Source organism: Cryptosporidium andersoni (assembly GCF_001865355.1).
Source record: "Cryptosporidium andersoni isolate 30847 chromosome Unknown contig_25, whole genome shotgun sequence".
Taxonomy (NCBI): Eukaryota; Apicomplexa; class Conoidasida; order Eucoccidiorida; family Cryptosporidiidae; genus Cryptosporidium; species Cryptosporidium andersoni.
In genome coordinates, this window is record NW_027122911.1 from 265,362 (window position 1) to 291,759 (window position 26,398).

A 26,398-nucleotide genomic window follows, 5' to 3' on the forward strand; every position below is an offset into this window, starting at 1 on the left:
AACTAAAATATAAATTTTGTTACTAATATTGTTTGAATCTAGCAAAAGTAATTATACAAATAGACTCAATCTCAGTACTACTAAATGACCTAGGTAGTTTCTCTTTGAGGACTTTTATACATTCTGGTACAATCAAAGGATGCCTATTACATAGTGGTACTTGCACTTCTTCATTATCTCCAAGTAACTGATTAATATTTAAACTCATTTCATAAACAAGTAAAATAGCAGTGTCAAGCGTGATTATTGAAGTACTCTCATAATTTTCCATTGTTATAAAAGGACTATTACCTGAATATAAACCTGACAAATTATCTTCAACTAAATCACTATTTATTTTAGTTTTTCTAGATATATCATCTTCAAGATATTTTTGATTCTCAGTACTTTTAGTTCTTGATGTAGAAATTAGTTGAGATTTATCATGTGTGCCCAGTTTTATAAACGAATCATGAAGAATTCCATAAATCCTAATACCTTCAAGTATCCTTATTCCTATTATATGTAAGCTGTTTCCTTTATAATTTATTTTATGGCCTCTAGTAATCTTAGATTCAAATATCTTTTCTATTTTATATCTTATACTGCTAAAACTATCAGTTTTTTTCTTACTTTGTATAAAATTTATAGAGCTTTCAAATATAAATTTATATCTAGTTTTCTTTTCAATGTAATTTTTAATAGCAGTAGTTAATCCTGATTTATTTATGCATTGCTGATTAATTATTCTGCATAACATATCCAACTTTCTCAATTGAATTGGACAATTCGATAATACTTCATTTTCCACGATATCACTTGGAAAAATGGAATCATTACTTGTATCAACAATTCCCGAAATTAGAGCAGAAAATCTGCAATGTTCAAGCGAATTTTCATCATCTAGTGAAATTAGCCCTCCCCTAAGAGCAATAAGATGTAGAACGAAATTAGTTATCGGTTCAAAAGCTGGTATTAAATAAGTTGAAGAAGCCATGGCATTAAATATCTTAAAACTGCATAATAAAGGTGGAATATAATTGATAGGAATAAACAAATAATTAACCAGATAATTAATAAAAAGAGCATTTCGATTAATTGGAGGGACTGGGAGATTTAAGTGAATAAATTCGAAGGTAGATATACAAATGCCTTTTATACTTGTATCTGATAATTCACCATAAACTTCATAGGATTTATAAAGTATTTCATAGCACTTTTTAACTAAGCAGGAGTCATTCTCCAACATTAACTCATAATTTCCAGTACTTCTAAGTCCTATATTAGTTTTATATTGCACTTTTGGTGTATTTCCATATTTATCCTCGATATTTTTATCAGATATATAACTCGTATCTTTATTGAAAACTTTGAAATGTGTTCCAGTGAATGCTGAGCTTGACATGCATGGGAGAGTGTCATAGTCACTGTATATATATTTAAAAATAATTATAATATCTTTAATACTCATTTCTTTACTATAAGAAGATCTCTGGATTAGTCTTACAAATTTCAGAACTTGTAAAGTAACCATATAAGTTTCAGTATATTTCGCTTTGTTCGCTTCAAGATTTATAATTTTGGCTCTGCTATTGTATATAATCTCCTTTACAGCCTGTATAACTGATAATACATTTGATCTCCAAAACTTTTCACTAGTTAATCCTCTTGTATATGATCTAATGGAAAAATCTAGTAATTTAAGATGATAAATGTCATTTAAACAAAGTGAGACATACTTGCAATATACATCGGAATGTTCCCAAACAAGAGTACTTAAAAATGCTGAATATAAAGGAACTTTATGTTTACATAGCTCAATTTCTTTTCTAGCTCCATATATTAAAATTTTAGATTCTAAATCCGAAATATTCGACAATTTTTTGAGATCTTCATTTGGGTTATCAATTACATATTCTAGTAGTATTTGAATATTTGGATGAACTCCCATAATTATTAAAGAACTTGCTACATAACAGTGCAGTCTTATTACTAAATCTAAACTAAATCCAAAGTCGTTTACAGCTGAAATTGCCAATTTATGTAAATAAGGTTTTTTAGAAAATTCCATAGGATAAGAATCAAACATAATATGAAAGCAAAACGTAGCAAGAGTAGGAAATACTGTTGAAAATTCTGTTCGCCCTTTAACAATTGCAGAAGCACAATCAGAGGCTGTAAAACTATTCTTTATTATCTCGATCACCTCTGAGGGCTTGAAAATTAGACTTATAGGATTGTTATTATTTAATATATACTTATATGGTATTGAGATATTTATTTGATCTTTTTGATATTCACTCACATCTACTGAGTTAGTTATAAGGAGAACCAAGCGATATAAATAAGAGTATAGTAGTTGAGATTTTAATACTAAATTGGGATCGTGAGTTTTAATAAGCTCTTGCAAAACTTCAGTAGGTGACAGGACTTCTCTAATTATAGTGGAGTTTTTATCATTTAATCCAGAAAACTCTTCATTATAAGATAACATAGTTCCTATAAATTTATATCGTGGTAAAATCTGATTATAATAGAAACTCTGAGGAGAAGCTACTGAAGAAAGAATTAGAATCATTGTATCTGACGGAGATATTATGAAAAGTGATGTAAAACACATATAGATAGCCTTGCACAGTTCACTAGAATCTTTTATTAAAGTGTCACTATTCATTTCCATTTTGTTCTTAAATACATTACTCCTCAAATTTATATAATTTGGTAGTAGAGTCTTACACTGAGAAACGAAAGCTATAGAATTCTCAGTACCAAGTGATTCTAATAGTAATGCTAATTGTGTAGCTTGAGGAAACAAAGGATATATCCCAGTATAGGAAGAAGATAAATAAAATGTACATTGAGCTTTAGCAATCATTTTAAGAGGTAACTCAAGATATTCATGAAGGTACATGAGATATTTAAGTGATATAGGAGTAGGAGGAAGAGGAACTAAAATGGAATTGATTGCCTGTAATGAAAATATACAAATTGAATTAACCAATATACTTAAATTCTCTTTTGTAAAGGATTTAGGAAATAATTTGTGCTTGTTAATAAAATTTTTTAGGTCATCCTCACACATATTTGTATTCTTATTAACTGTATCTGTTGATTTATCAAACATCTCCATTAAATCTTTAAATATAGACTCTTTAGATAAATCATAGGCCTCAGTAACTTTATTTATGTATAAAGAATTCATTATATAGTCCATTTTAACTGTCAACCTTAGTAGTCGTAAATAAGATGTAGTTAAAGGCTTTCTATGGAATTTTCGTTGTAATTTCTTCATAAAATTTAATCTAGTCGGTGTATCCAACAAATCTACATCTACAAGATCTACTGCTAAAGTTTCTCTCATTATTCTTACAGAATTCTGCAGTTCACCATCATTTACACAAAATGGTAATTGTTTACATAATGTATCGATAAATTTCGGGGGTACATAGCGTGATGGTCTTTTAGAAATATTTGTCATATAGCTTTTACATGCAATTAGAAATTCTGAACTTTCTATTTCTGGAAGCTGAACAGTTAAAGATGCCACACTATAGATTGAAGGAAGAGATGAAGATAAAACAAGTTGGTTTCTTAAACTACGGAATGTATAAAATATACAAGCCCCCAAAAAGGTATTATACAGTGGAAATCCAATTATATTCACAGAATAGCTAATAAATCTACTTATAAAAAATTCTTCCTCTAAATACAACTGAGAAGAAGCTGCTGCTACACTTCGAGGTAAAGGTTCTTCTATACTCTGAGGACGATGCAAACCTAAAGCTAAGGGAACTTCTATAGATGCCTGAAGTGATACCCTAGCAGATTCAAAGTAATATAATAAGTCTGTAGGACCTGATGGAAGTAAGTGGTATACTGAGCTAATCTTTACACTTTCCTTATCAGTTACCAGAAAATCATTCAAAGTATCTTTATCGAGTAAATTAGATATTTGCCCAATTTCTTCATTCTGCTGAAAACTACTATGTACATATTGTTCTAAATTGGAATTATATATACCATGGATAAATTCAGTCCTTAATAGTATTATGTAGATCTGAATTAAATATATAAACAAATTACTCATTAATACTCAAAACACACTTTTAGTATATTCCTGATATATTCTTAAAGTTAAATCTTCCATCTATCTGTAACTTCTTTGTAAAGTTATTTAGTCTTACTTTATTTTACTTTGTAACTACCCTTTATATAGTAAGATCTCATAACCCGCTAAATAAACCGCGTCATGTCCCTACAGCCACTAATGGAGACTTCAAGAAAGTAGAAATAGTGAAATTCCGGATAACGAAAAATTCTATAATAAAGAATAGACATGTTTAAATAAAGCGAAAATCTCATCGTACTTCGTTACATATAAATATTTTACGTAGTTTCACAGCTAGTTTGCCTAACATGCAACTAGATCTAAATATCATTTTAGAGGTGGATACTCAATACCATGTTGCCTTAGTGACTCAATAAGAAGTGGTAGCTCGGGAGGTTCTCCATGATATTGTGTCCTCCATTTAATTGCCATATATCTTGATTTTTCAAAGCCATAACTCTTAGCACTAAAGTTTTTTGATAATTTGACACCATCAACTTCATATTGTGAAACCCAGCGGTGAATTCCTGGATTATAAAAAACTCCAGCAATCTGAGGTCCAATAAAGAATCTTTTCCGACTATTTGAGGTTGTTTTGTCTTCCGTTTCAATGTAAAGAGAATTATCTACATTTGAAATTTGGAAGTCTGGAGATGAGTCAGTAGTTGGTGAATTAAGAGATCGCTTGCTTGTAATTGATTGTGCAGGTGAAGATGAAAATTGAGGTTCTTGACTATCTTGTATATGTCCTTTATCTTTGCTGGATTTAGTAAGACTATCGATATTACTACTTGATTTCAAACTAGAGTTGTTAATATTGGATTTTTTATAACTTAAAGTTTCATCAATATTTGTATTTAAGAAGAATGAGGTGTCTTCCTGTTTTATCTTAGTATTATATCGATTGTTAGTATCATAATCAATATTTAGATTTGATTTATTATCATCTAAAGTTGTGCTTGAAGTAAAATTATTACCCTGAAAATTTGAATCAGTATTTTCTTCAATTGCTATATCATTGGAATTAACTTGTAACTTTGCTTCATTCAATAGTTTAAGTACTTGAGGGTCATCTTTATTTGCTGGTGTTGTAACTAGAAAATCGCCTTTTGTAGGAATACACAAATAATATTTATCTGGAAATCCCTTCAGTAGGCCTTGATGCACAACTACATCTTGCTGATCAAAATCTTTCAGAGATCCATCTTCATAAGCTGGAAAGCCTTGAATTACGGTTTGTAGATACTCCATAAGCTCATGAACTCCTTTAGTAGATCCAAATACACTCTCTCTATATTCAATAGCAAGTTGCCTAGACCCTTCAAATCCATAGGCACCAATGCTAAAGTACTTGTATCTCTTTCTTCCATCTGAGCTAATGTACCCTGTAACCCATCTATTTTGGATCCTATCATAACGTACTCCCTCTACAATAGGTCCGAAGAAGTACTTCTTACCATGAATAATCATCGATTCATCCTGATTCAACAGCTTTCTAGGATCAGATTTAATTCCACCACTAGTTTCAGCCAACACACTACTGCTAGTTCGAATTCTAAAGGTAGAACTGCAAGTACGTTTTGTCTGTGTTTGATCTTCATTATAAGACGATAAACTATTTCTTTTTATTGGAGTTTGTGAAAATTCTAAAGTTATTCCTGCTTTTTCATTTGCCAAATATTCTGCTTGCTCTGATCCAAATTCTTGAATACTAAAGCTTCCAACTTCCTCCATGGTAGTATTATCTTTACATATCCAAGATTCTCTCTCACTATCCAGATATACATTAAAGTTGGGAGTATTTGACGTTATTAATGGGGTATTATTTAAAGAGCCAGAATTTCTAGTATTATAATTAGAAGGGGATTTTCTAGTATTCTCAATTGATGTCACCTTCTTACTCCTTCTACTACTTACATTGCCACTAGAATTATTTTTGCCATTTATTTGAGCCAACTGGTCTCTTCTATGTTGGATAGCTAATTCCCTCGCTGTCTCATAACCATATTGCTTAACATTAAAAATACGACTTCTTCTAATCCCATTTTCTGTCCAAACTGCAACCCAACGATCTCTATTTTTTTCATATGTAACTCCAACCTCATTCCCATTCTTTGAAGGAGTTGAAGGAATTTTGGAACTTAAAATAGAGTCTTTCTTTTTCAAATTAGAATTTTGAACCTTCTTACCAGAATCATTCACCGTGCTAACGGAAACATAAGTCTGATATGCCAATGGCAATGATACGTTTGTAAGTTCCAGAGGCTTCCATTCCTTAATAGAATGACTAAGTATCGACTTTCCATTTTCAAGTATATCACAGCAGTCAGGAGGATCAATTGCAGAAGGTATCTTCAAAATCCCACTAAGTTGTAAAAGAGTATACTCTAACCACTCTCTATAGTAATCTAATTGTGTAATTGCTTCTATACAAGTCTTCATACTACAATCCTGCACATTCACTGGAGAGATATCAGAACTAGAAAACTCACTTTTATAATCTCTATAAATCCTCCTAATATTAAGATGATCCATAATACGTCTATAGGGCTCATATTCATCACTACTTGTAGCTCCATAAATCTGAATTATGTGAAACATCAGATTATCACCATATTCTGCCCACAAAGGAAATAAATATGACAAATAACGAAGGAAAAAGTCAATACATGCCAAATCTTCCATATCATCACAAACCAAACTGATATATTTGCTCGTATTTCCATTATTACCCAACATTTCAATATCCTCCTTAGCTTGTCCATTAGATAAATTAATTTTACTTGAGTCCATATTTACATCTTTCTCAGTAGTATATTCATTTATATATGCAGATTCCTGGTGGATTACTTGGGATTGGCTAGTATCTTCATCGTTCAACATTTCTATAGTAGATTTTCCAAATATAAGGTACTACTACAATAGAAATCCTTCAAACAAGTATGGGAATCGTAGTGTTTTTCTTTCTATTCTCTCCTCAACCAAATGAAAGCCAAATTAACTCTATAGGGTTACAGAGCTTTATGTTTTTCACGAAAAGTTATGTTATATTGAAACTTCTACCTCCTCCTCCTCTAAACAAAATTAGCCGTCTATGCAGCTCCTCTGCACCCTAAGCTACAAGATGCCACGTCAGCTATATAGCGCCAAGTGACCACATTAGATACCTATGTAACTTTAGTGAAGAAATATGATACTCAAGAGTTTATATGTGCAAGCATGTGAGCATATTGTCCCTAGAATATAGTAAGCATTTTTAGTAACTTAAACTACTACCTAAACCAAGAAAGAAGCCTCCATTTCCTTTTTTGCAGTTCAACGGGAGCTAAGGGCTCATCCAAAAAGATGAGCCACACCCTCGAAATAAGGTTTCTCCATAAATCCTGATTTCCTAACCTAAATCGGATATAATTTGCACACCAAAAATTCATTAAAGGTATAGTAAAGAATGAGGAACCCCCTTTAACTCTCTGAGATATATCTGAAACTATCTTTCTAAAGATCTGCTTGGTAATTGTGCAAGGTATATGAGGAAACTCCTCTTCAAATATTGTAGTACCTAGAGGGGACCACCCCTCAATATTAAGTATATCTGCAGCAAATGTCTTTTTAGATTCAAATTTAATATTTGGTACTTTCAACTGTTTAAGTAGTTCTGCAATATCACTTTGTAATTGTTTGAAACGCCTTAGCTGATTACTATTGCAATACATAGTGTACTTAGGAGGACGTTTATCAGGAGTATTAGGAATAAACCCAGAATAACGTTCTAGATATTTGGTAGGATCTACAGTCAATTTGATCGGCAATTTAGGTATGTCGTTACTAAAGCAGGAATTATAGTCGGTGTACCATCTGGAGTCAAAAGGATCATATAGAGGTCCGAGAGAAAGATTCATTAAAATATTCATAGCTTGATCTCCCCTATGTTTTAGAATTGATACACGTAGTAGATATTTGTTTGACTTATATAAGGGGGGGTTTTGAATGAGTTTTGTATATTGTGAAAGAAGTCGTTTATTTTCAGCATTGACTGCCACTAAACGATATACTTTGCGAACAATAGGACGATCCGCTATATCAAAAATATCAATTGCTCTTACACAGACACTAGCATGATAAGCTGTTAAATCGATTATTCTATGTATTAATATATTTCTCTTATGTTTGGCTTGGTTGAGTAAATTATTCATCTCAACTTCATCACTTGATATTCCACTTCGTCTTGCTGTGTCTAAACGTTCTAAAATATTTCTCATATTACTTTCTTCATTGGTCAACTCCATCATCATATTATGAATTCTACTTACAGCTACACTCACAAGAAGTTGAATTCTTGCTTCTTTTTGTGTTATACTTTGCATTATCATATCCACATCAAAAAGTGAAATATTACCTAGAATCTGTTTTGGATCATCCAAAATTTTTTTAATTCTATGCTCAGTTTGAGCTAACCATGAGTTTAAGTTTTCATCATCTATATCATCTTGTCCTCCAGTTCCAAGCATATCGCCTGGAACTCCCAACAAAAAATTATTTACACTCTCATCAACAGCATCCACAAGTAAATGATACATTGGATCTAAGTCTTCAGGTTTCATAATTTTTTGATTAGCTATAAAAACATCAGTTAGAGCTAACTGAATTGAAAATCTAAATGTCCGCCCCTCTTTCATCTGAGATATAGCAAGGCATGCATCTGGCAACTTCACTTTGGTTCTATGCAATACACTATGAGCTATTCCAACCACTAATAGAGCCAACCTAAACGCAGATCTATGGAGTAATGAACAAAATAATGCAAAATGATCCATATTCTCATATTGTTGCTTATCAAATAAGGGATCTCCCCACTCCTTATTTTTATTTAATGATGCATACAATTTTAAATTTGAAAGAGCAGTAGGCAAATTACTTTTTGGAGAAATATCAGATCTATTTTCAGATATGTACTGAGATAAAGCACCAATATGAGTTTCTAAATACTTTATTAACTGAATCTGATAATAAAATCGTTTTTTGAGACTATCTGCAATATTTCTTCTTTGGAAGAAGAGATCTTGTATAAGTTGTTGCGTCTCCTTGAAGGATTCAATTAAATTCCTGTATGTTATGAACAAAATACGTAAAGCTTGATAATTATTTAAATCTATGGGCTCTAATCCATCTTCCAACACCTTACTACTTTCCTTAATTTCAGAAGGAGTTAATATTCCAGGTACAAAAACAGGAACTCGACCTTCTGCAATATTCTTCCTACGAATATAAATGTTTTTGAATCTATTAAATAAAGCTCTTCGATCTACAACATTTTCTGAAGCTGGAAAATCTGTGAACAAGATTTGTCTGACGTCATTTGGATCTAAATAGCACCTGTTATGAATAGCTAAAGCTGTAACAATAGCTTCATTAGCTGCAGCCCTTTGCCTTGTCACAGAACTCATACCAGTTTGTTCCTCTTCTAATATTGCATATCTTATCAGCTTTTCAGATGGTATTACAGAGTTACCAGCAAATTGGCCCATTTCAAAGCATAAAGTTTCAGCCATGGTATATGGAATAAGATTATGCAAAGCTGACCTCAAGGTTAACGCACAATCTTCAAGAGACCCCTTTAGGAGTGCTAAAAAGCATGCACAAGCGCGACTCTTTCTTAGGTCATACCCATTCTCCAAAGCTCTCAAAACCAAACCATTAGCAGACTTTATACCATCTTTATCCAAATAACTACACGTACTCCCCCCAAGTCTATCTTTATCAGGATTATATATCAATGTCGCTTCCACTCTCTTTACCATTTCATTAGCTTCTTCTGCAGATGCTATCACTACTAAACTTTTAATATCCTCATCAATTTGTGCAATTTCATAAACTTTTGAACATAATTCTTCTTTACGACGGCTTAATTTTGGATGTTGAACTAATGTCAACTCTACAGCCTTTGTACAAGCAGCAAAGTAGCCATCTCTTAATGCATATGTTATATGACAAGCATCCAATAAAGACATTCCTATCAAGTCCAGCAGTGACATAAAAAAGTAATGAAATCAATAAATCTTAAATAACTTACCTGTATTAGAGAGTTTTTTTGATACTATTATAAATAATCTCGCTAGTTTGGCTTGTTGAGGAGTTAATATTGTACAATAATCTCTAAATGAAAGAATCAATTAAAAAAGGAATTACAACAGAGATAATATATTAAAACTCACACTACAAGTGTCCCTGATTCTTTAGCCTCCTTAAGGAGTTTATTATTTGGATTAGTACCAAATAATTTCCTAGTATTTTTAGACTGCCAGTGGTACATATTAAATCCCGGATGACTAGTTCCATAGATCAAGTTTACAGATAAATACAAAATGATCAAATGATATATAACCAAAGCTTGCATATTTAATTATACTATAGTCTTGTTAAATAAAACTCTATATTTTTCATCTTCTTTATTTATAAATTAGAGGCTTTTTTTGCCCTTCTCTTCTGTAACTACTTTTTAGATCTTGAATTTACCGCCAAATAGTACAAGTTAACCCTTTATAATTTTGCGGCCACCTATTAAGAAAAATAAAAATAAATTACAGAAACCCTTATGAAATAGCTGAAAGAATAGTTGCATGATTTTACTGCTGTCCCAGACATATTCTAAATCATAATTATGCATGAATTATAATTTAAACTCAAGAAATATAGAGTATTGGATACCTAAGACCTAACTGCATTTTGAGCGCTGTTTCTTATTCAGGTATCTGTGAGGATATGCAAATACTGTTGCATTTTTATTAGTTCCAGAATCCCTTAAGTATTTTCAAAAAGACAATAAATGAAACTCTTAAAACTTTTAAAATTACTGCCCTTCTTGTTATGTGTTAGATGCTACTGTGCTGATACTCACTTAATTGGCTTTTCAGAGAAGGAGTTACTATCAACTTTGTGCCTGTCTCTCCCCCCTAGGTTTATGAGATGCGAAACATATTTTGGCACAAATATATATGGAAATATTTCATTACCCCCTGTTCCAGTTTTAAAGCCTTCTTCTATTTCTGAGTCTGTTTTTGGAGTAATGATGTTCCCAATAAATGGTGGTTATGCTACTTATGGAGTATTGAGTGTGAGACCCAAATATAATTCAATAACAGTTAATAGTTTTTCAAGTTCACTTCAAAATGTACCGGTACAATTAATTCAATCGTCTGTTGCTATGTTTGGTCTCCCATATCAAGCAACTAATGTTGTACCATCAACACATTGTACTCTTGCTCCACTTAATATACCTGGTAATCCGTATAGCATAATTTCATTACCTAATACGGGAAATAACTTCTTACATAGGCATATCCCTGAAAATATTATTTTAAAAGCTAATCCTTTAAAATCTATGATAAGAGATATGTTCTATACATCTTTTCTCGCTAATTCTGAATATCCTGTAAAACCAACAGCTTCATATGGAATGGGATTTGATCATTTAGTACCAGCAATTGTATGTTTTAGTAATAACAATCAAGCGACACGTCCACCTGGAAACCAGCAACCCTTTTTAGGTGGTGTATTAATAACTGAAAGAATTATGGGACCTAGTCTGAGAGATGCAATCTCATTCTTAAGAAGTTCCAAATTAAAAGAATGGGTAAAATCATCTGAAAGTACCAATATCTTTATAAAACGTATCTCTTTCAGGTTAGAAGCTCAGTATTCTTTAGCTCATGCCTTTATTGCGGCTCTCTTGACTTTACAGTACCATTCACCTGCTGGAAGACTTTTGCATTGCGACCTTACAACTAGAAGTATCCACTTTGATGGTATCCCTTGGGATTGGTCCAATAATCAAATAGCGGAAAATCTACAATCTCTAACATTCCTTTCACCTAGGAATGTTAGATTTTCCAACTTTGCTTATATGTACTCAACATTAGAAGTTGTAGAGGAAAAATTGCGATGTCATCACAGTGAAAATGACTTATTCAGAGTTCAACAATTCATAAAATCATTATTTTATGATCAATGTAAAAGAACAGATTTTCCACCTAATAATACTCTCCAAAGCGTATTTGAAAGTATCTCATTAAGTGTGAAAACCTGGTGGAATGGAATTATAAATAGTATCGGAGAACCAATTAGAAACACTACAGCAATAGATCAACAATTAATTCAAATACAACAGATACTGAGAGTTATTCATACAGATCCATTAGTAGTCAATAGTATTAATAAAATGGCTAACTTTGAACAAATAACACAAGGTATTAAAATTATTCATTCAGCCGTTAGTGAAGCCTTCAATATACTCAACAGTTATAGACGTGTTACAAGCAGGAACAGAAATATGGTACCATGGTCTTATTATGACTTAGTACCTTTTCCGGTACAAAAGCCAAATAAGAGAGTTCAGAGTATTCTTAATGGACAACTCTTAAATGCATATTTTGTTTCAAGTAATTTTGGTATGGAACAGCAATCTGATAGCATGACAGATTTAACTACTATAATTGGAATGACTTAGATCTTTATATTTTTGGCAATTGAATCAGATGAGTTGCAATTAGAATGTAGATTGGCTTTATTACAAGATAAAAAAATTAAATAACAGAATTTCAAGGAAATTCTCTAATACACTAAAGTCACCAAAAGAACTTTAACTCATTCAAATTATTAAAGAGATTTAAATTTCTCAAAAAATAAGTTAATATTTAGGTGTTGTAAAATAAATATCAATATTTCTTAGCTAGAATATTAATTTCCTATAATATTGTTATGTCCTAATATATCACTAGGTCTTGTCAACTTGCAAGTTGTTTGTTTCTAAGTAGGAATGCAAAAAATATGTAAGCTAATATACGCATAGCAATTCCCAAACCAAATACAGTTCCCAAATTTTTCCAATAATTTTCTGTCCAAAGTGCATACTGGTTAATGAAAAAATCAGTAGTTACTGATACAAAGGATTCACCAGGAATAAAAATAGATAAAAACATTCCTGTAAATAAATATCTACATGTTGAGAGCCATCCAAGCCAATTAATCCATACTGGAATTTGGTTTAAATTCAAGAAATATCCTGCAAGTAAAAAGAAAATTACATTTGCCATTGGAAATATATTGAATACAATAGAAGGATTTGAGGCAATAGATGACAAGATGTAACCAAAGGAATAGGCAGAGAATGTTCCAACTTGAGTTATTAGAGTCCATAAACCGAATTGTTGACCAATAGATATACTATAATCGGAATTGTAGACTCCAGCCATAAAGTAGACAATAGTACAGTAAATAAAGGCTTGTAGATGTTGAAGTGGGAAATCTGATATCATTATAGATATAAAGTAAGATAAAGGTGTATACATCTGAGAAAAAGTTTCACGATTCATAACAAATCGTTCAGTTACCACATTAACAAGTCCTTTAATAGCTGTAAATGTTATTCCAACCGCAAAAAAAAATATGAAACCAACAATATTTCTTGCATTTTGCATTATCAAGGAATCTTTATCATCTTTTTTAGGGAGAGCAAAGAATATACCACCCATAATTATCCCTAAAATAGTATTGACAAACAAAAGACCAATTGTAGTTTTTGGATTACGCCAATTATTCAAAGAAGCTCTTTTTGTAAGAAGTGAAACCTCTCGGAAAAATTGAATAGGAGAAGGTATTGGAGACAAATATAAGATTCTGAGAAAAATGTTTCTGTTAGGAAGAGGTCTCATGTTAGCTGAATCAATATTACTTAAAGTGTCAAACAAGTCTTTAGGGTGATTAGTATCTGTATAACGTAAATAGTGCTCAATTGATCTGGTAACATTTTCTCCATATATAGAATGTTCATATATTTCATTAAGATCTTCCAATGAGTATATTTCCGGTACCCTAAGACCAAATAATGTATTACTAGTCTCATTAATAGAAGAGAGTTTCTCAAACTTATATAGAGGCTCTTCATTTACCTTGTTATCTACTATTCGTATCTTATTATCTATTACTTCACAATTTAATTTTTCTTCAGCTTCCTTTTGCTTATGTGCTAATTCTACTAATGAAATTGCATCAATAATAAAATCTGCAGGATTATAATTCTTAGGGAATATAGTTAATATATCATTGTAAAATGTCAAAACATCCATAGGAGATCCTTGGCCCACTACAAGACCCTTGCTCAAAACAAGAATTTTATCAAATAAGGAAAATGCCTGTGATCGAGGTGTATGAATTGAACAAATTATTATCATTCCTGTTGAATGGGCAAGATTTGCTAAATAAACCATCAAATCATAAGCTCTAGCTGCATCCAGTCCTGTTGTTGGTTCATCTAGAAAAAGTACTGGAGGCCCTTGAAGTAGTTCAATAGCAATGCTAAGACGTTTTATCTCACCACCAGAGAGTCCCTTTGAAGATATTCCCCCTACAAGAGTACTTTGTATATCTAAAAGTCCCAAAATATCTAAAATTTCCTCAATTTTTTCATTTCTCTCTTTTTTAGAATGATGAGGTAGTCTTAATCCAGCCGCTATATCCATCGTTTCTCTTACTGTCAAATAAGGAAGCATAAAATCTTTTTGTAGTACTAGTCTTGTTAAATAACCTAAGTCAATGTCTGAGTAACCATTAACTAATATAGAACCAGTGACTGTAAAATTACTGGCTTTTAGTCTACCAGACAAAGCATTTAATAATGTAGATTTACCACTTCCAGAAACCCCCATTATCCCAATAAATTGGCCTGGAGTTGCTATAAAATTTACAGACTTCAAAATGTTCATCCTCTTTTTACCAGAACATAAGCCTTCCTTATAGGTAGTATAGACACTTAAATCCTTAGTTATTAGTGTTATTCTCTTAGAGATTTGTAAACCTCCAGAAATATGTATTGGAACTTCTAGAGATTCATCTGTTATTGAACGTCGTATTGCAGCTGCACTTGACCCTCCCTTTGCACCATTTAAAGATGATATTTGATCACCCCCCCTACTGCTGTTTAATTCTATATGATTACTTATATTTGTTGGTATAACACCATAATCATAAATACTTAGAGATTTCATCATATCTGAGTACTGAGGTTCATTTTCTACTGAATTGCGTTGCCTTCTTTGCCCTGTCGTCTCAAATCTAAAGTTAGCTAGTGGAAGAGGAACTGATAGTTACAAAAAGAAAAGATTTACTAAACAACTCTATATCTCAAGAAGACAAATCTTTAAAACTTACCACTGTTTGGATTTCCATACATTGTGAGAATATTTAATTTTAATCGCACTCCCTTTAAAGGTATAGTACAAACGAATTTAAACACTACAAATTAGCGCTTCATACTTTAAACTCTGGTGTCTGGAAAGTGATTGCCGTAATTGATTAAATTTAATAAAACAATTCCCACTAGATATTGTGCTAATATTTAATCTAATTATAAATAAATGTAAACATACTGATCTTACTTTGTGTTAGATACAAAATATAGACTAAATTTTAAGATTTAATATATCTAATTACCAGAACTCATATTTCCTTATATTTGCCAATAAATAATAGGTACCAAATGAAAATAATCACTTCATAGATCCCTTTCTTGATATTTTAAACTAGTTGTGAGTCTTTGAAATCAAAATAAGCCAATTCAAAACTTCATTAGGCGGTGATTACTAAGATCTAGAAATCCCTTGAGGTTTCAGTTTCTCCTTCTTTTCTATTTCCACTTAAAGAAATATAATATATCTTAAAATAGAAATAATAGCAAGTTAACTTCTATTTAGGACAGCTGTAGCTTTTAATTTATTTCTTTTATGCGAAAAGATGATTCATTATATTCACAATGAGAACTATATTTAAAACATATGATCTAAAGATAATATTCTGGTTTTTGACTTTATATATGGTATCAAATGCAGCTCCAAATCATATAAAACGCTCTGGAATTTCAAAAATCGTCTCTAATAGATATGTTGATGAAGTAGAGGATTCATTCATGCAAGGTATAATGGAGATTGGGATGTCTCAATATAAGTTCATGTATTATCACCAGGCTAAACGAGGTGGGAAAGGAAAGTGGTCTGATGCAATAGGAGGTCTACCATCTCCAAGACTAGCAAAAAAATATATTTTAACATACTTTCAGAGTGAGCCATCTGAAAATTTCCTTAATGGAATTGGCATTAGTTCCTACATAATTATGTGCACTGAAATCATAAATTTATTACCTAGACTTCATAATGGTATAGCAGGTGGGATATTAATTGCTATACATTCTTTTCAGGAGGATGAGAATACAATAATTAGAGGATTTTGTACTGAAGCAGCTTCTAATTACTACTTTGAAAAAGAGGTAGACAGTATGGTCACGGAATCAGCAAAGCCAAACTCTTTATTACCACCTTTAAATAAAAGTATATTTGCAGATTATCAAATAGGAGGTAATTGGAATGATTTTGTAGAAAATTGTCAAGATTATTTAATTATATTACAAGAGCAATTTTCTAAATATAATCCCAAAAGTAGATGGAGTCATATTGGTACACCGGAAGTGTCAGATTTTTGTGAAGAAATAGCAGATGATATTTATCCAAATATAATGTTGAGCAATAGAGAATGGAGTCACATTGTTAGATTGCAGGATAATCTCATTAAAATTCGTGGTGAACTTGGTACACCCATAATTGGTATTCCTCAAAATCGTCCAGAGTACTATGTAGCAGGAAGATATAGAACATCTATGTACAGGAAGTGCCTTAGAGCCTTGTGGGATATGTTCCAATATGATGATGATATAGACTTAAAAATAGCTGGTAAGAATCAATATGAAACACTCAGAAGTTTTTGTAATACTGCAAAAAATTTTTATACTCGTAGTGGTCGTATTTCTGCAGTTCCTACATTAGATATTGATACTTCTCCGAAAAAATATAAAATTAAGCAAAATCAAAGATTTCTTGTAGAAAAACTACTTAAGGAAGCTGAAGATCGTATATTAGAAGAAAAAAAAGTGTCTGAATCTATTAGACGTAATATCTCAAAATATGAACATAGAGATAGACCTAAATATGATACAAAAAGAGCAAATAGTACATCACCATCACGATATAAAGAGATCATAGTGAGTCCCAAATCCACTGAGTCTGAAATTAAGGATTCTTTTGAGAAAGAAGAATTTAGTGCGTTTGACTTTGGTATAGATATTGCAACTAAAGAACTACAAGGATTAAGTGAAAACTGAACTCTGATTAGTATTGTAATACATATTAGTCTATTTACAGATACTCTATATATTTGCTTAGTTTCTGAGTATATTAAGTTCTTATACGTTTAATCTATTTATATTATATAGGTAATGATAGTTCCTAAGTTTTGGCGCAAAGATCTTAATATTAAGTATAGAGGTCAAATTTCGATTGTTAATATTATGACAAGTTATTGGATTGTACTAATAGTATCATATCTGATAAATATAAAAAATTATATCAAAATGTCTAATTCATGTGCTAGTAAGTTTTAAATTGCAATTTACTATATTGTTTTAAAGTGTATAGACTGACAAATTTTTAGATCCAAATAATTTTCACTATAATTTACTACCGATATTAAATAATAGGACCTCAGATACTCCTAGAATATTTATTAGAAATAAATCAATAAATTTTCAGATCTCTACACCTCTAATAAATTATAGAAGAGTTTACAAGACACCTGGAAGAATACCAGTATTACTTACACCTCAAATTTATAATTCTATATCACCAATGAAAACAAGAAATTTACCTTGTCAGCAATCACAGTATCCAGTTCAAATTCCCGATTTATCTTACTATATTCAGCCACAATTTGAGAATTGTTTTAATAGTAGTGATATGAACATTTCTCTCGTAAATGGTTTTGGTATGGATAACCTTAACCCTAAAGATAAGAATGCTAAGGAAGACTTTAAGAGACCAGCAGACAATAATATTGAAACTATAATATCGACAAATTACTTAACACCAATTATTTCCAGTAAAATTAAGGAAAATTCCAATATATCCCCTATAGTAAACAATTCAACAGGTGATGATTCAGACTATCAGTATTATAATGAATCTAATTCTACATTTTCAGATATTACATGTGGTGATATTATGAGTGAAACTATACAAGCTAATATTCAAGATGAGAATTTATCTATTAACAGTAATTATTTAAACCTTTTATCACATAGTTTAGATAAATCTATGAAGGAGGTAATGATTGATATTCAAGTTTCGATGGAATTTGCACCCAACTCTCAAATATCAGAAGACAAATTAGATCAAAGGCCATACTCTAGTAGTATTAGATTATCTCAAATTGATAATGTACCTTTAGATAGTAGAACTGACAATGAAGATATTAATTATGTGAAATTTGACAACCATAGCATACAGATTGATGACGCTTCTATTCCTAATGAAGTGAACTGGGATAGATATAACTTTAATTCTGACATCTTTGAGGTATCATGCCCTTCATGTTTTAATTGCATTATTCCATGGAGTAAAGTAGCTTATGATAGTGATGATGAGGCCTTTGTGACTAGTGTATTACATATTGCTACAGAGACTACTCCTTTATTATTAGATAGCTCCGACTAAATAACGTTAATAAATAGATTAACCTGTTATTTTATTGTTTATCTTAGTTATATAGGTCATATTCTTTTATTTTTATATTTTCAAGAAGTTTTGTTAAACATAGACATGGGAAAGCATGTAGATTCCACACCCCCAGAAATTGGCGCCTGATAGGGTATCGTAATTAGTGAAAGTGTGTTTTTTGACTTCACAAAAAAATTGATTATCTACTATGATATTTACAATAATAATTCCAAAAAATTTGCAATATAAAGTTTCTTTTTTAAATATAACATTTACTAAAGATGAGTCTTTATACTGATAAAGTTCTGAAAATCTTATTACTACTGCAGATTTTACTATTTACCGTTAAATCTCATGTTAAAATAGATACAAAAGAATATATAAAAAGTCCTTTACAAGAAGACAATTTCAACTGTAATTTTTTACAGTCAAATGAGTATAAATTAGCTTTAATTTTGAGGACTATTTGTAACGAAGTATTAGGAGAGCTTACTGTAAAAGAAGAAATTGAACATACTAGGGAAATCACCATTGAAGACATTTGCTTTGTCATTAATGTACTATTAAGGGATTTTGATAGGTGTGAGAATGAATTAATTATAATAAACCCTTTTATGAAGGCATCTTATTGTAATATAGAGATGCGATCTACTCCCCATAGTATAGCATATGAGATATGTATTAGGTTAAAGAGTGAAGCATCAAAAATTCCAGATTTTAATGAATTACTGTCAAAATCAACAAAATACTTTGTTAAGAGTCACTTTACTAAAAATGCAATAGCTACAATAAATGAAGTTATGGATATACCATTAAGTGAATTTCAGAAAGTAGATGGATCAGTATCCTCTTTAACTTTATACCCTCAAAGGGATTTAAATCACTTTTCCGGTGGACAATCTGCAGCTTCCAGTAAATCAGATGTAAATTTTAGCTTTAATGTGAACGTGGCTCCATTCATGCAATGTACAAATCGTCAATTAATTTTTACTTACTACCACCCTACAGATAATGCTAAGTGTTTAGGTCTAAATTTGGATCAGTTAGAGCTTGTTAATCAAATGCAATCATTATCTGTTACTACAAATAATATGAAAAGGATTCCAAGAGATCTAGCATGTACTATTATTTGGATAATATCTCAGAGGTGGAATAATTGTAGCTATGTCTTAAGTGAAATGATTGATATTAAGACAAAACTAGCTGTTAGCTTTTGCAACAAGTTAGCTGAGATATCCCCAGCTAATTGTAAGTATTTGGTTCAAAATAAAAATATATCTACATCATTCTTAACATTTAAAGCTGTTAAATTACTTGGACTTATTGAAATAACACTTAGACTTAATTCTGAATATTTTCCAGAGTTTGAGATATCTGCAGAAGATGTAGCAAATGTTATCTTTATAGGAAATGGTAGGGAGATGATAGAAGAGAATGAAGAATACATTTTAAAGGCTCTTAGAGATGTAAGAGTATCACAAGGAAGGCAGAAATCTTCAGTACATGGTCGTAATCATACATATAACCCAATTAGAACAAGATATAAGCGAATACCTCCTTATATGGAACATGAAAGCATTATAGATCGTATTACTTATGGGGACCCTGATCTTCCTCAATATGACGAAAAATTCGTCAAATTTGACCCTTTAGCTATGAGACAATCAGAGCATTGGACAGATGAAAAGAATATGGGAAGCCATGAAAAAGAGTATATTGGAACTAGGGTACGCTTATTGAGCTATTACATCCCCCTACCTTCTACATTTCAACCCAGTGATCCATATAATTGGATATTAGGACCTTGTTCTTGGCTAGAAGATAAGCACAAAAAACTACCAAATCTTATAGCGGCAATAGCAGCTGATAGAGGCTACAGACTTCATATATTAAACGCCTGTGAATCAATATATGCTTTGGTTCATGGCTCAGGTGAATCATGCAGCAAGGTTGTCACCGCAGCTCTATTTCTTACCACTAATAGAGAAAATATTGCAGAAGCTACTGATATTTGCTCAGAAACTAGTATGAGAGCTGATATTCCCTTTTTCCGCAAGGAATCTGTTAGAGAATACAATACAGGAGTTAATAACCATGAGTTATATTTAGTTTATCAAGGTGTAGTTCTAGCTTTGTGTATAGAGCTAGGAATATCGCTAGATATAGATGATATTAATCATATAATTTTTCAAGACTACCCAGTTAATGCTCATTTAGTCCCGAGAGTATTACTTAACTCTTTATTATATAGAGCTTTACAGCTCCCATCAGAATTTAGAACACGCTCAGGCTTTTGGAATTGGCCTACCCAGATGCACTCATCCTTAAGCAATGCCCAAGCAAGAGAAATTTTGGGATACAGGGAAGTTCAGCTACTTTTTGAACAAGCTCAAGTACAGAGTGAAATAATGACTATACGCCAAGAATTACTTCCATATATCTTTAAAGAAACAAATTTAAAGAGTAATACCAATCCAATAAAGAAAAAAGTGCAAAAATCTGAGCTTGGGGAAGACCACACTCCATATAATTTAACAAAATCAAGGGAGCACTGGGATAAATACTATGAATACGAGTTTTTAAACGTAAGTAATAAAGATATAAATCCACTTAGGGCACATCTTGTAAGGTTAGAAAGACTTCATTTAGACTTGAGTATGGAAAGGCAAGCTATACAACGTCTGAATAAAATTCTCCTAGCTTACATTGGTCATAAAATACATGACATACCAAAGTCGTCAATTAACAAAAATTTCCATCCGATATACTCTCCTACAGTTTTTAGATCAAATATAACAGATAATAAACGAATTGTGGCAGGGATAGCCACAATAACTGCAATGAGAAATGTTCAAAACATTTTTTCATCCAAACCCCTCTTTAATAATTCAGATGGGGATACTAGCTTATCATATAATATGAAATCAAAACCTTTTTATACAGAAATAATTGAGTGCTCATCATTAACTAACAAGGGCTTAGATTTCGCTTATTTTGTACAAAATATTGCAAATCTTCATTTTGAACTAAACATTTCCTTGGGAATTGCTTGTACTATTATATCTAATATGAATAATAATTTACCTATTGATGAGTCTTTCCAACTAGCTGCATTTGCAATACTCAGTAACCACCTTCAAGCTCTAGATAGGAATCAAATTTATTCTCTTTGGACTTTCATAAAACCAGCTATTTTGTCACATGGAGATCAGACACTAGTGACTCATGATTACAAGATTCATACCTCTACTGAATCAGAGTTAGATACTTCTACAATAGATTTAAATAATGGTCAGAATTATCTAAATATGCAAAATTCTTCAGTGTCTTCTAAAAATAATTTTGAAATATCTACACCTATAACTCCAGGAGTAAAGCGTCCCAGAGATCAACTGGTAATGAATGATGCACTAACTATTGAAAATGTCAATGAAAAAAGCATAAGGACTATTTTAGGAGACAAGGAAAATAAGGAAGAGGATATATCATTTAGAAAAAATAAACGGATTTTTAGAGAACTTAAAGAAACAGTATTACAACTAGATAGTCGAATCACAAGTTTGAAAAATAAACTAAAGCTAAGTGAAACTGGGAATCAATCAAGATATTTACAGAATACCATTAGGACCTTAATAAATAAAAAAGATATTTCTATAAAACAACTTATTCACTTGGCAGGTGTAATCTCTGAAGAGGAGGTAAAAAAAGCCGATAAGTATAATATAAATATTCCTAATGGAATTAGAAGAATTGCTAAATTGCATCAAATGCGAAGTATTATTGAAGCTGATATATTAAAACTATCTGATGAAACTATTTACCCTGAGAAGAATAAAAGAGTTCAAGAACTAAAGGCAAAATTAGAAAATATTGTGGGTGAAATACAACACCTTATTCAACTTGGAGGATATATTGAATCTGATTTAAGATGGTATAGTGATACTGAAAGATGTCTCAATAATTATATTCCAAGGCACAATCAAGTCTTATCAATAAAGCCCACAACTGGATTTGGTACTTTGTATTGGTATAAAGGTCAAAGTGGTAAAAAAGGAATAAGGACAGAATGCACGAAATCTCAAAGAAAGCGTTTCAAAATCATTTCAAAGGATATATATAGACTCTTATCAATTTCACTCAAATTCTATCCCATACCGATGAGCGAATTTGAACAAAATAACTTCATTAGTGATAGTTATATTGACCCAAGACAAATTATATACTGGCAAAATCTTCTATTTCTATTAAATATACAAGATATTTCACAAGGATGTAATTACTCAAAAACTTTGTTAAAAAAGCTTTTATTCTCTGTTTCATCAAATAATTTTGACTATATGGATACTCCTCTATTTATATTATGGTGTGCTGATCATATACGTAGTCGTCTTGGCAATGAAGACGCTTGGAGAAATATCGTGGGACTACTTTGGCTTGTATTCTTTGACCAACCTATTAAACCACGGGAATTAGTAGAAAAAAACTGGGGTCAAAGTATAAAATTTTATTAGGTTCAATATAAAAAAGACTAGCAATCTTTATATTATAATTATATAGTAATTTACAAATTTTTAGAGAAGAAATATCTAATATTTGCTTTAGATAGTTCGAAAGAGAGCCAATATTTCGTTTATTTGTTCTTGGTATCTTTATTCTCTAAAATATACTAAATGATATGTAATTCTTTTTTTTCTTAATTCATATTGATCCTTTATTAAATTCAACTCCATATCTTAATTTGTGACTTTAACTTTACCAAATAATTGTAGGTTCGGGTTCTCCTTGTTTAGATTTTGGTATAAAAAGACACTCTTCAGTAGTATAGCCATTATCTATATATCCAAATATGGAGAAAAAACCAAATGTAAGCAATTTAAAGATCCAGTTATCTTTCAAACGATTCCAAAGTTTTAGCATCTTATATTTTGAAGTATCTTTATTCGGAATTGCATAAGAATCTTGAATTGGGACGTATTCCTAATATTTTAAAAATAATATATAGATATTATATAGACAAGACTATTACTTACCGAGATAACATCTTCAATAATTTTATTAAAATTTAGAAGTTGATTTAAATCTAGTAAGGAAAAGAAAAAGCTAAATGTAGAGTCAGCTTGATAAAGTGATTTCCATGAAAATGCTGTATTTACTAATTTAGCAGTATTTTCACCAATTAATTCAGGTGATGACTGAAGCTTTAAAATGATGTTTGTAATAGCTGTTGGTTGCTGGAGTGTGTAATGTAATTTTTTGAACTTTCTGTAATATGATATATATCGATTATGTATTGCAATAACACAAGCTGTTTTGAATTGTTCTGGTATATCCAATAATATTGTTCTCCATTCTAGTAAAGGAATATTTTGAATATAAGATGGAGACTTTAAAAGGGTTTTTAGCTCCTAAAAACAGTACGAAATAATATTTAGAGGTATGATCATAGTAATATTATATAATAAACTCACTGAGCTTAATGTAAATGTCTTATTTTTATTGAGACTACTATCCATCTCTATATCAGAATAACATTGAGAAATCATTTGTAACTCAGATAATAAATCTGCAATAGAAATGAGATATGTAGTAGTAGTACTTAGTATAACTTGTCTAGAATCAGTAGATAACATTACAAAGCTTTTTGTGATCTTCATATCATCCATATATTTGAGGAGTTGTTCATTAGTAAAATGCGGAGTATTCTCGTCAGAATCCACAGTTGTTTTTTTAATTAATGCTTTAAATTTTCGAACATGATGAGAATCCATGGATTTTAAATGTTCTTCATCTCTGATTAAATTACATTGTTTACATACAGCTATTGCCTTTTGAGCAGATACCTTTAGAACATATCCAATATTCTCAAGTTGGGATTTCCATCCATTAAAAATAACTTCAAGAATTGCAGTAAATGGATCTCCAATACTATTGGTAGACTGTTTAGAATTTAATAAAGCAGAATTATTATTTGTATTTATTTGAAATTCCTGGAATAAAGGTGTACCAGGAGTAGTCATACTTGATGTTGGAGTATTCATTTCATCTATTATAGGAGATGCTATAATATATGGATAAACTTCTTTTAGTATTCTAATGTTATAGATTGTTTGGCAAATAGTATTTAACCAGAACTGTGCAGATTGCTGTTTTGAAACTTTGTTAATTAAAAAATTGTTATCTTGTCCACTAGAGGATTGCTTCAACTTTCTTGCAACTAGGGGTGGAACAACATTAGATGTAGATATTGCCCTTAATAAGATTTTTTCGATAATACTTAGAAATAAAAGAAAATTATCTACATTCTCCTCAAATAATGTTGAATATAATCCTAATAGTTCAGTTGGTTCCATGTTCATAGTATTTAAAGGTTGTAGCAATGTCTTAATTCCGCTACCATAAAATATATCAGGTAAATTATTAATATTTTTCCCAGACTTCTGGATCATTTCATGGGCATTAGCTAAAATATCTGCTCTCATTTCAAATGGAATTGATGAAAGAATTCCTAATATATCACCAAATCTTCCAACTACTTTTTCGGATTGAAATGAGGTATTATTCAAATTTTGCAATTCACGCTCATCAATTATTGTTTCAGTTATTTCTTTTTCATCTATAAAAGGTAACATAGAAGTTGACATAGATCTGAGCAATGATTGAATATTTGATAATGATACCTCACTTTTTGTAGAGGCTTCGTTTGGGGGTATTATATGAGATTTATGGTAGTTTTCAATGATGCTATCATGTAGATTTTGCCTATTAGGACTTATATCTAATTTCTCAATACTTTTTAAATACAACTCATTGAGTTCCTTATTTCTTAGTGGTAGGATATCTTCTGTAGGTGATAGTTGGAATGGGATATCTGTATCCTTCAGTTCCAACACACTATCAAACTCTAATGAATTAAAAATAATCTCAGAATGTCCACTTAATTCAGATAATTGATCAATTGTTAGGCTTAAATCTACTTTAATCTCACTTCCATAAAGCTCATTTGTTGATATATCATCTAATTCCTTCATTGTCAGGTTATTATTCAGTTGACCAAATTTATATTTGCTTGTTCTACATAATACACTATAAACAAGAGTATTTGAGACAAACAGTGATATATATAAAAGGGGAATAAAAACCATCTATATTAAATATAAAAAATCAAGACAAAATATTAAAGTTACTTCCCTATCATAACTACTGGAAAACTTAAAAAAGTACTCTAAAGAAGTACCCTAAAGTCCTACCTTATGCGCTCAAGAAACTGCCATGCGGGAGACACAATATAGTTGAGATCTGATCAACTCTTCACTTATTTAAAAAGCTAGAAGTATGCTACCCACAACAAGAAGTGAAATTTGTTCAAATTTGTCATGAGACCTTATTACTGGAAGTAATCCAAAATAACTTACCAACTCTATAGGACACTTAGAAAGAAGATTCAAGAACAATCTCTATAGTTACCAAAGACCAAAGTTTACTTCTTTTCACGAACAATAGTCAATATATCATCACCAGATACAAAGTATCTTGGTAATCTAGCTGGTTTCCTTCCTACAGTAATAGTTTCATTAGTTGGCTTAGGTATTGAATCTACTGCTTCTACTAGTATAATTTTGGGTTTTCGTGATCCAATTTTTTCTTCTATTGGAGTCTTTTGCGGGACAACTTCCTCTTCTGTAGTGTTTTGTGGGACAGTAACTTCCTTTTCAAATGGAGT

The 26,398-nt window shown here is 31.1% G+C and overlaps 9 protein-coding genes across 9 annotated transcripts; 4 read left to right on the forward strand and 5 right to left on the reverse strand.

Moving 5' to 3' along the window:
- Positions 1 to 22: 22 nt before the first annotated feature.
- Positions 23 to 4,066, reverse strand: cand_019100 (uncharacterized protein; the record flags this gene model as incomplete). Its single annotated transcript, XM_067212143.1, has 1 exon — positions 23 to 4,066. The coding sequence occupies one exon, from the start codon at positions 4,064 to 4,066 to the stop codon at positions 23 to 25; it is 4,044 nt and encodes a 1,347-aa protein (XP_067066440.1).
- A 348-nt stretch (positions 4,067 to 4,414) lies between these two features.
- On the reverse strand, positions 4,415 to 6,970 carry cand_019110 (AP2 domain-containing protein; the record flags this gene model as incomplete). Its single annotated transcript, XM_067212144.1, has 1 exon — positions 4,415 to 6,970. The coding sequence occupies one exon, from the start codon at positions 6,968 to 6,970 to the stop codon at positions 4,415 to 4,417; it is 2,556 nt and encodes an 851-aa protein (XP_067066441.1).
- Positions 6,971 to 7,359: 389 nt separating this feature from the next.
- On the reverse strand, positions 7,360 to 10,481 carry cand_019120 (uncharacterized protein; the record flags this gene model as incomplete). The annotated part of the gene is made up of 3 exons (XM_067212145.1): positions 7,360 to 10,097; positions 10,158 to 10,240; positions 10,300 to 10,481. The coding sequence occupies 3 exons, from the start codon at positions 10,479 to 10,481 to the stop codon at positions 7,360 to 7,362; spliced, it is 3,003 nt and encodes a 1,000-aa protein (XP_067066442.1).
- A 429-nt stretch (positions 10,482 to 10,910) lies between these two features.
- On the forward strand, positions 10,911 to 12,590 carry cand_019130 (uncharacterized protein; the record flags this gene model as incomplete). The annotated part of the gene is made up of 1 exon (XM_067212146.1): positions 10,911 to 12,590. The coding sequence occupies one exon, from the start codon at positions 10,911 to 10,913 to the stop codon at positions 12,588 to 12,590; it is 1,680 nt and encodes a 559-aa protein (XP_067066443.1).
- Positions 12,591 to 12,867: 277 nt separating this feature from the next.
- Positions 12,868 to 15,311, reverse strand: cand_019140 (ABC-2 type transporter family protein; the record flags this gene model as incomplete). The annotated part of the gene is made up of 2 exons (XM_067212147.1): positions 12,868 to 15,218; positions 15,290 to 15,311. The coding sequence occupies 2 exons, from the start codon at positions 15,309 to 15,311 to the stop codon at positions 12,868 to 12,870; spliced, it is 2,373 nt and encodes a 790-aa protein (XP_067066444.1).
- A 639-nt stretch (positions 15,312 to 15,950) lies between these two features.
- On the forward strand, positions 15,951 to 17,288 carry cand_019150 (uncharacterized protein; the record flags this gene model as incomplete). The annotated part of the gene is made up of 1 exon (XM_067212148.1): positions 15,951 to 17,288. The coding sequence occupies one exon, from the start codon at positions 15,951 to 15,953 to the stop codon at positions 17,286 to 17,288; it is 1,338 nt and encodes a 445-aa protein (XP_067066445.1).
- Positions 17,289 to 17,537: 249 nt separating this feature from the next.
- cand_019160 (uncharacterized protein) lies at positions 17,538 to 18,675 on the forward strand (the record flags this gene model as incomplete). The annotated part of the gene is made up of 2 exons (XM_067212149.1): positions 17,538 to 17,556; positions 17,618 to 18,675. The coding sequence occupies 2 exons, from the start codon at positions 17,538 to 17,540 to the stop codon at positions 18,673 to 18,675; spliced, it is 1,077 nt and encodes a 358-aa protein (XP_067066446.1).
- A 284-nt stretch (positions 18,676 to 18,959) lies between these two features.
- cand_019170 (uncharacterized protein) lies at positions 18,960 to 23,189 on the forward strand (the record flags this gene model as incomplete). Its single annotated transcript, XM_067212150.1, has 1 exon — positions 18,960 to 23,189. The coding sequence occupies one exon, from the start codon at positions 18,960 to 18,962 to the stop codon at positions 23,187 to 23,189; it is 4,230 nt and encodes a 1,409-aa protein (XP_067066447.1).
- A 241-nt stretch (positions 23,190 to 23,430) lies between these two features.
- Positions 23,431 to 25,820, reverse strand: cand_019180 (uncharacterized protein; the record flags this gene model as incomplete). Its single annotated transcript, XM_067212151.1, has 3 exons — positions 23,431 to 23,655; positions 23,709 to 24,083; positions 24,147 to 25,820. 3 exons carry the CDS (start codon positions 25,818 to 25,820, stop codon positions 23,431 to 23,433), a joined length of 2,274 nt encoding a protein of 757 aa, XP_067066448.1.
- Between the last annotated feature and the right edge of the window lie 578 nt (positions 25,821 to 26,398).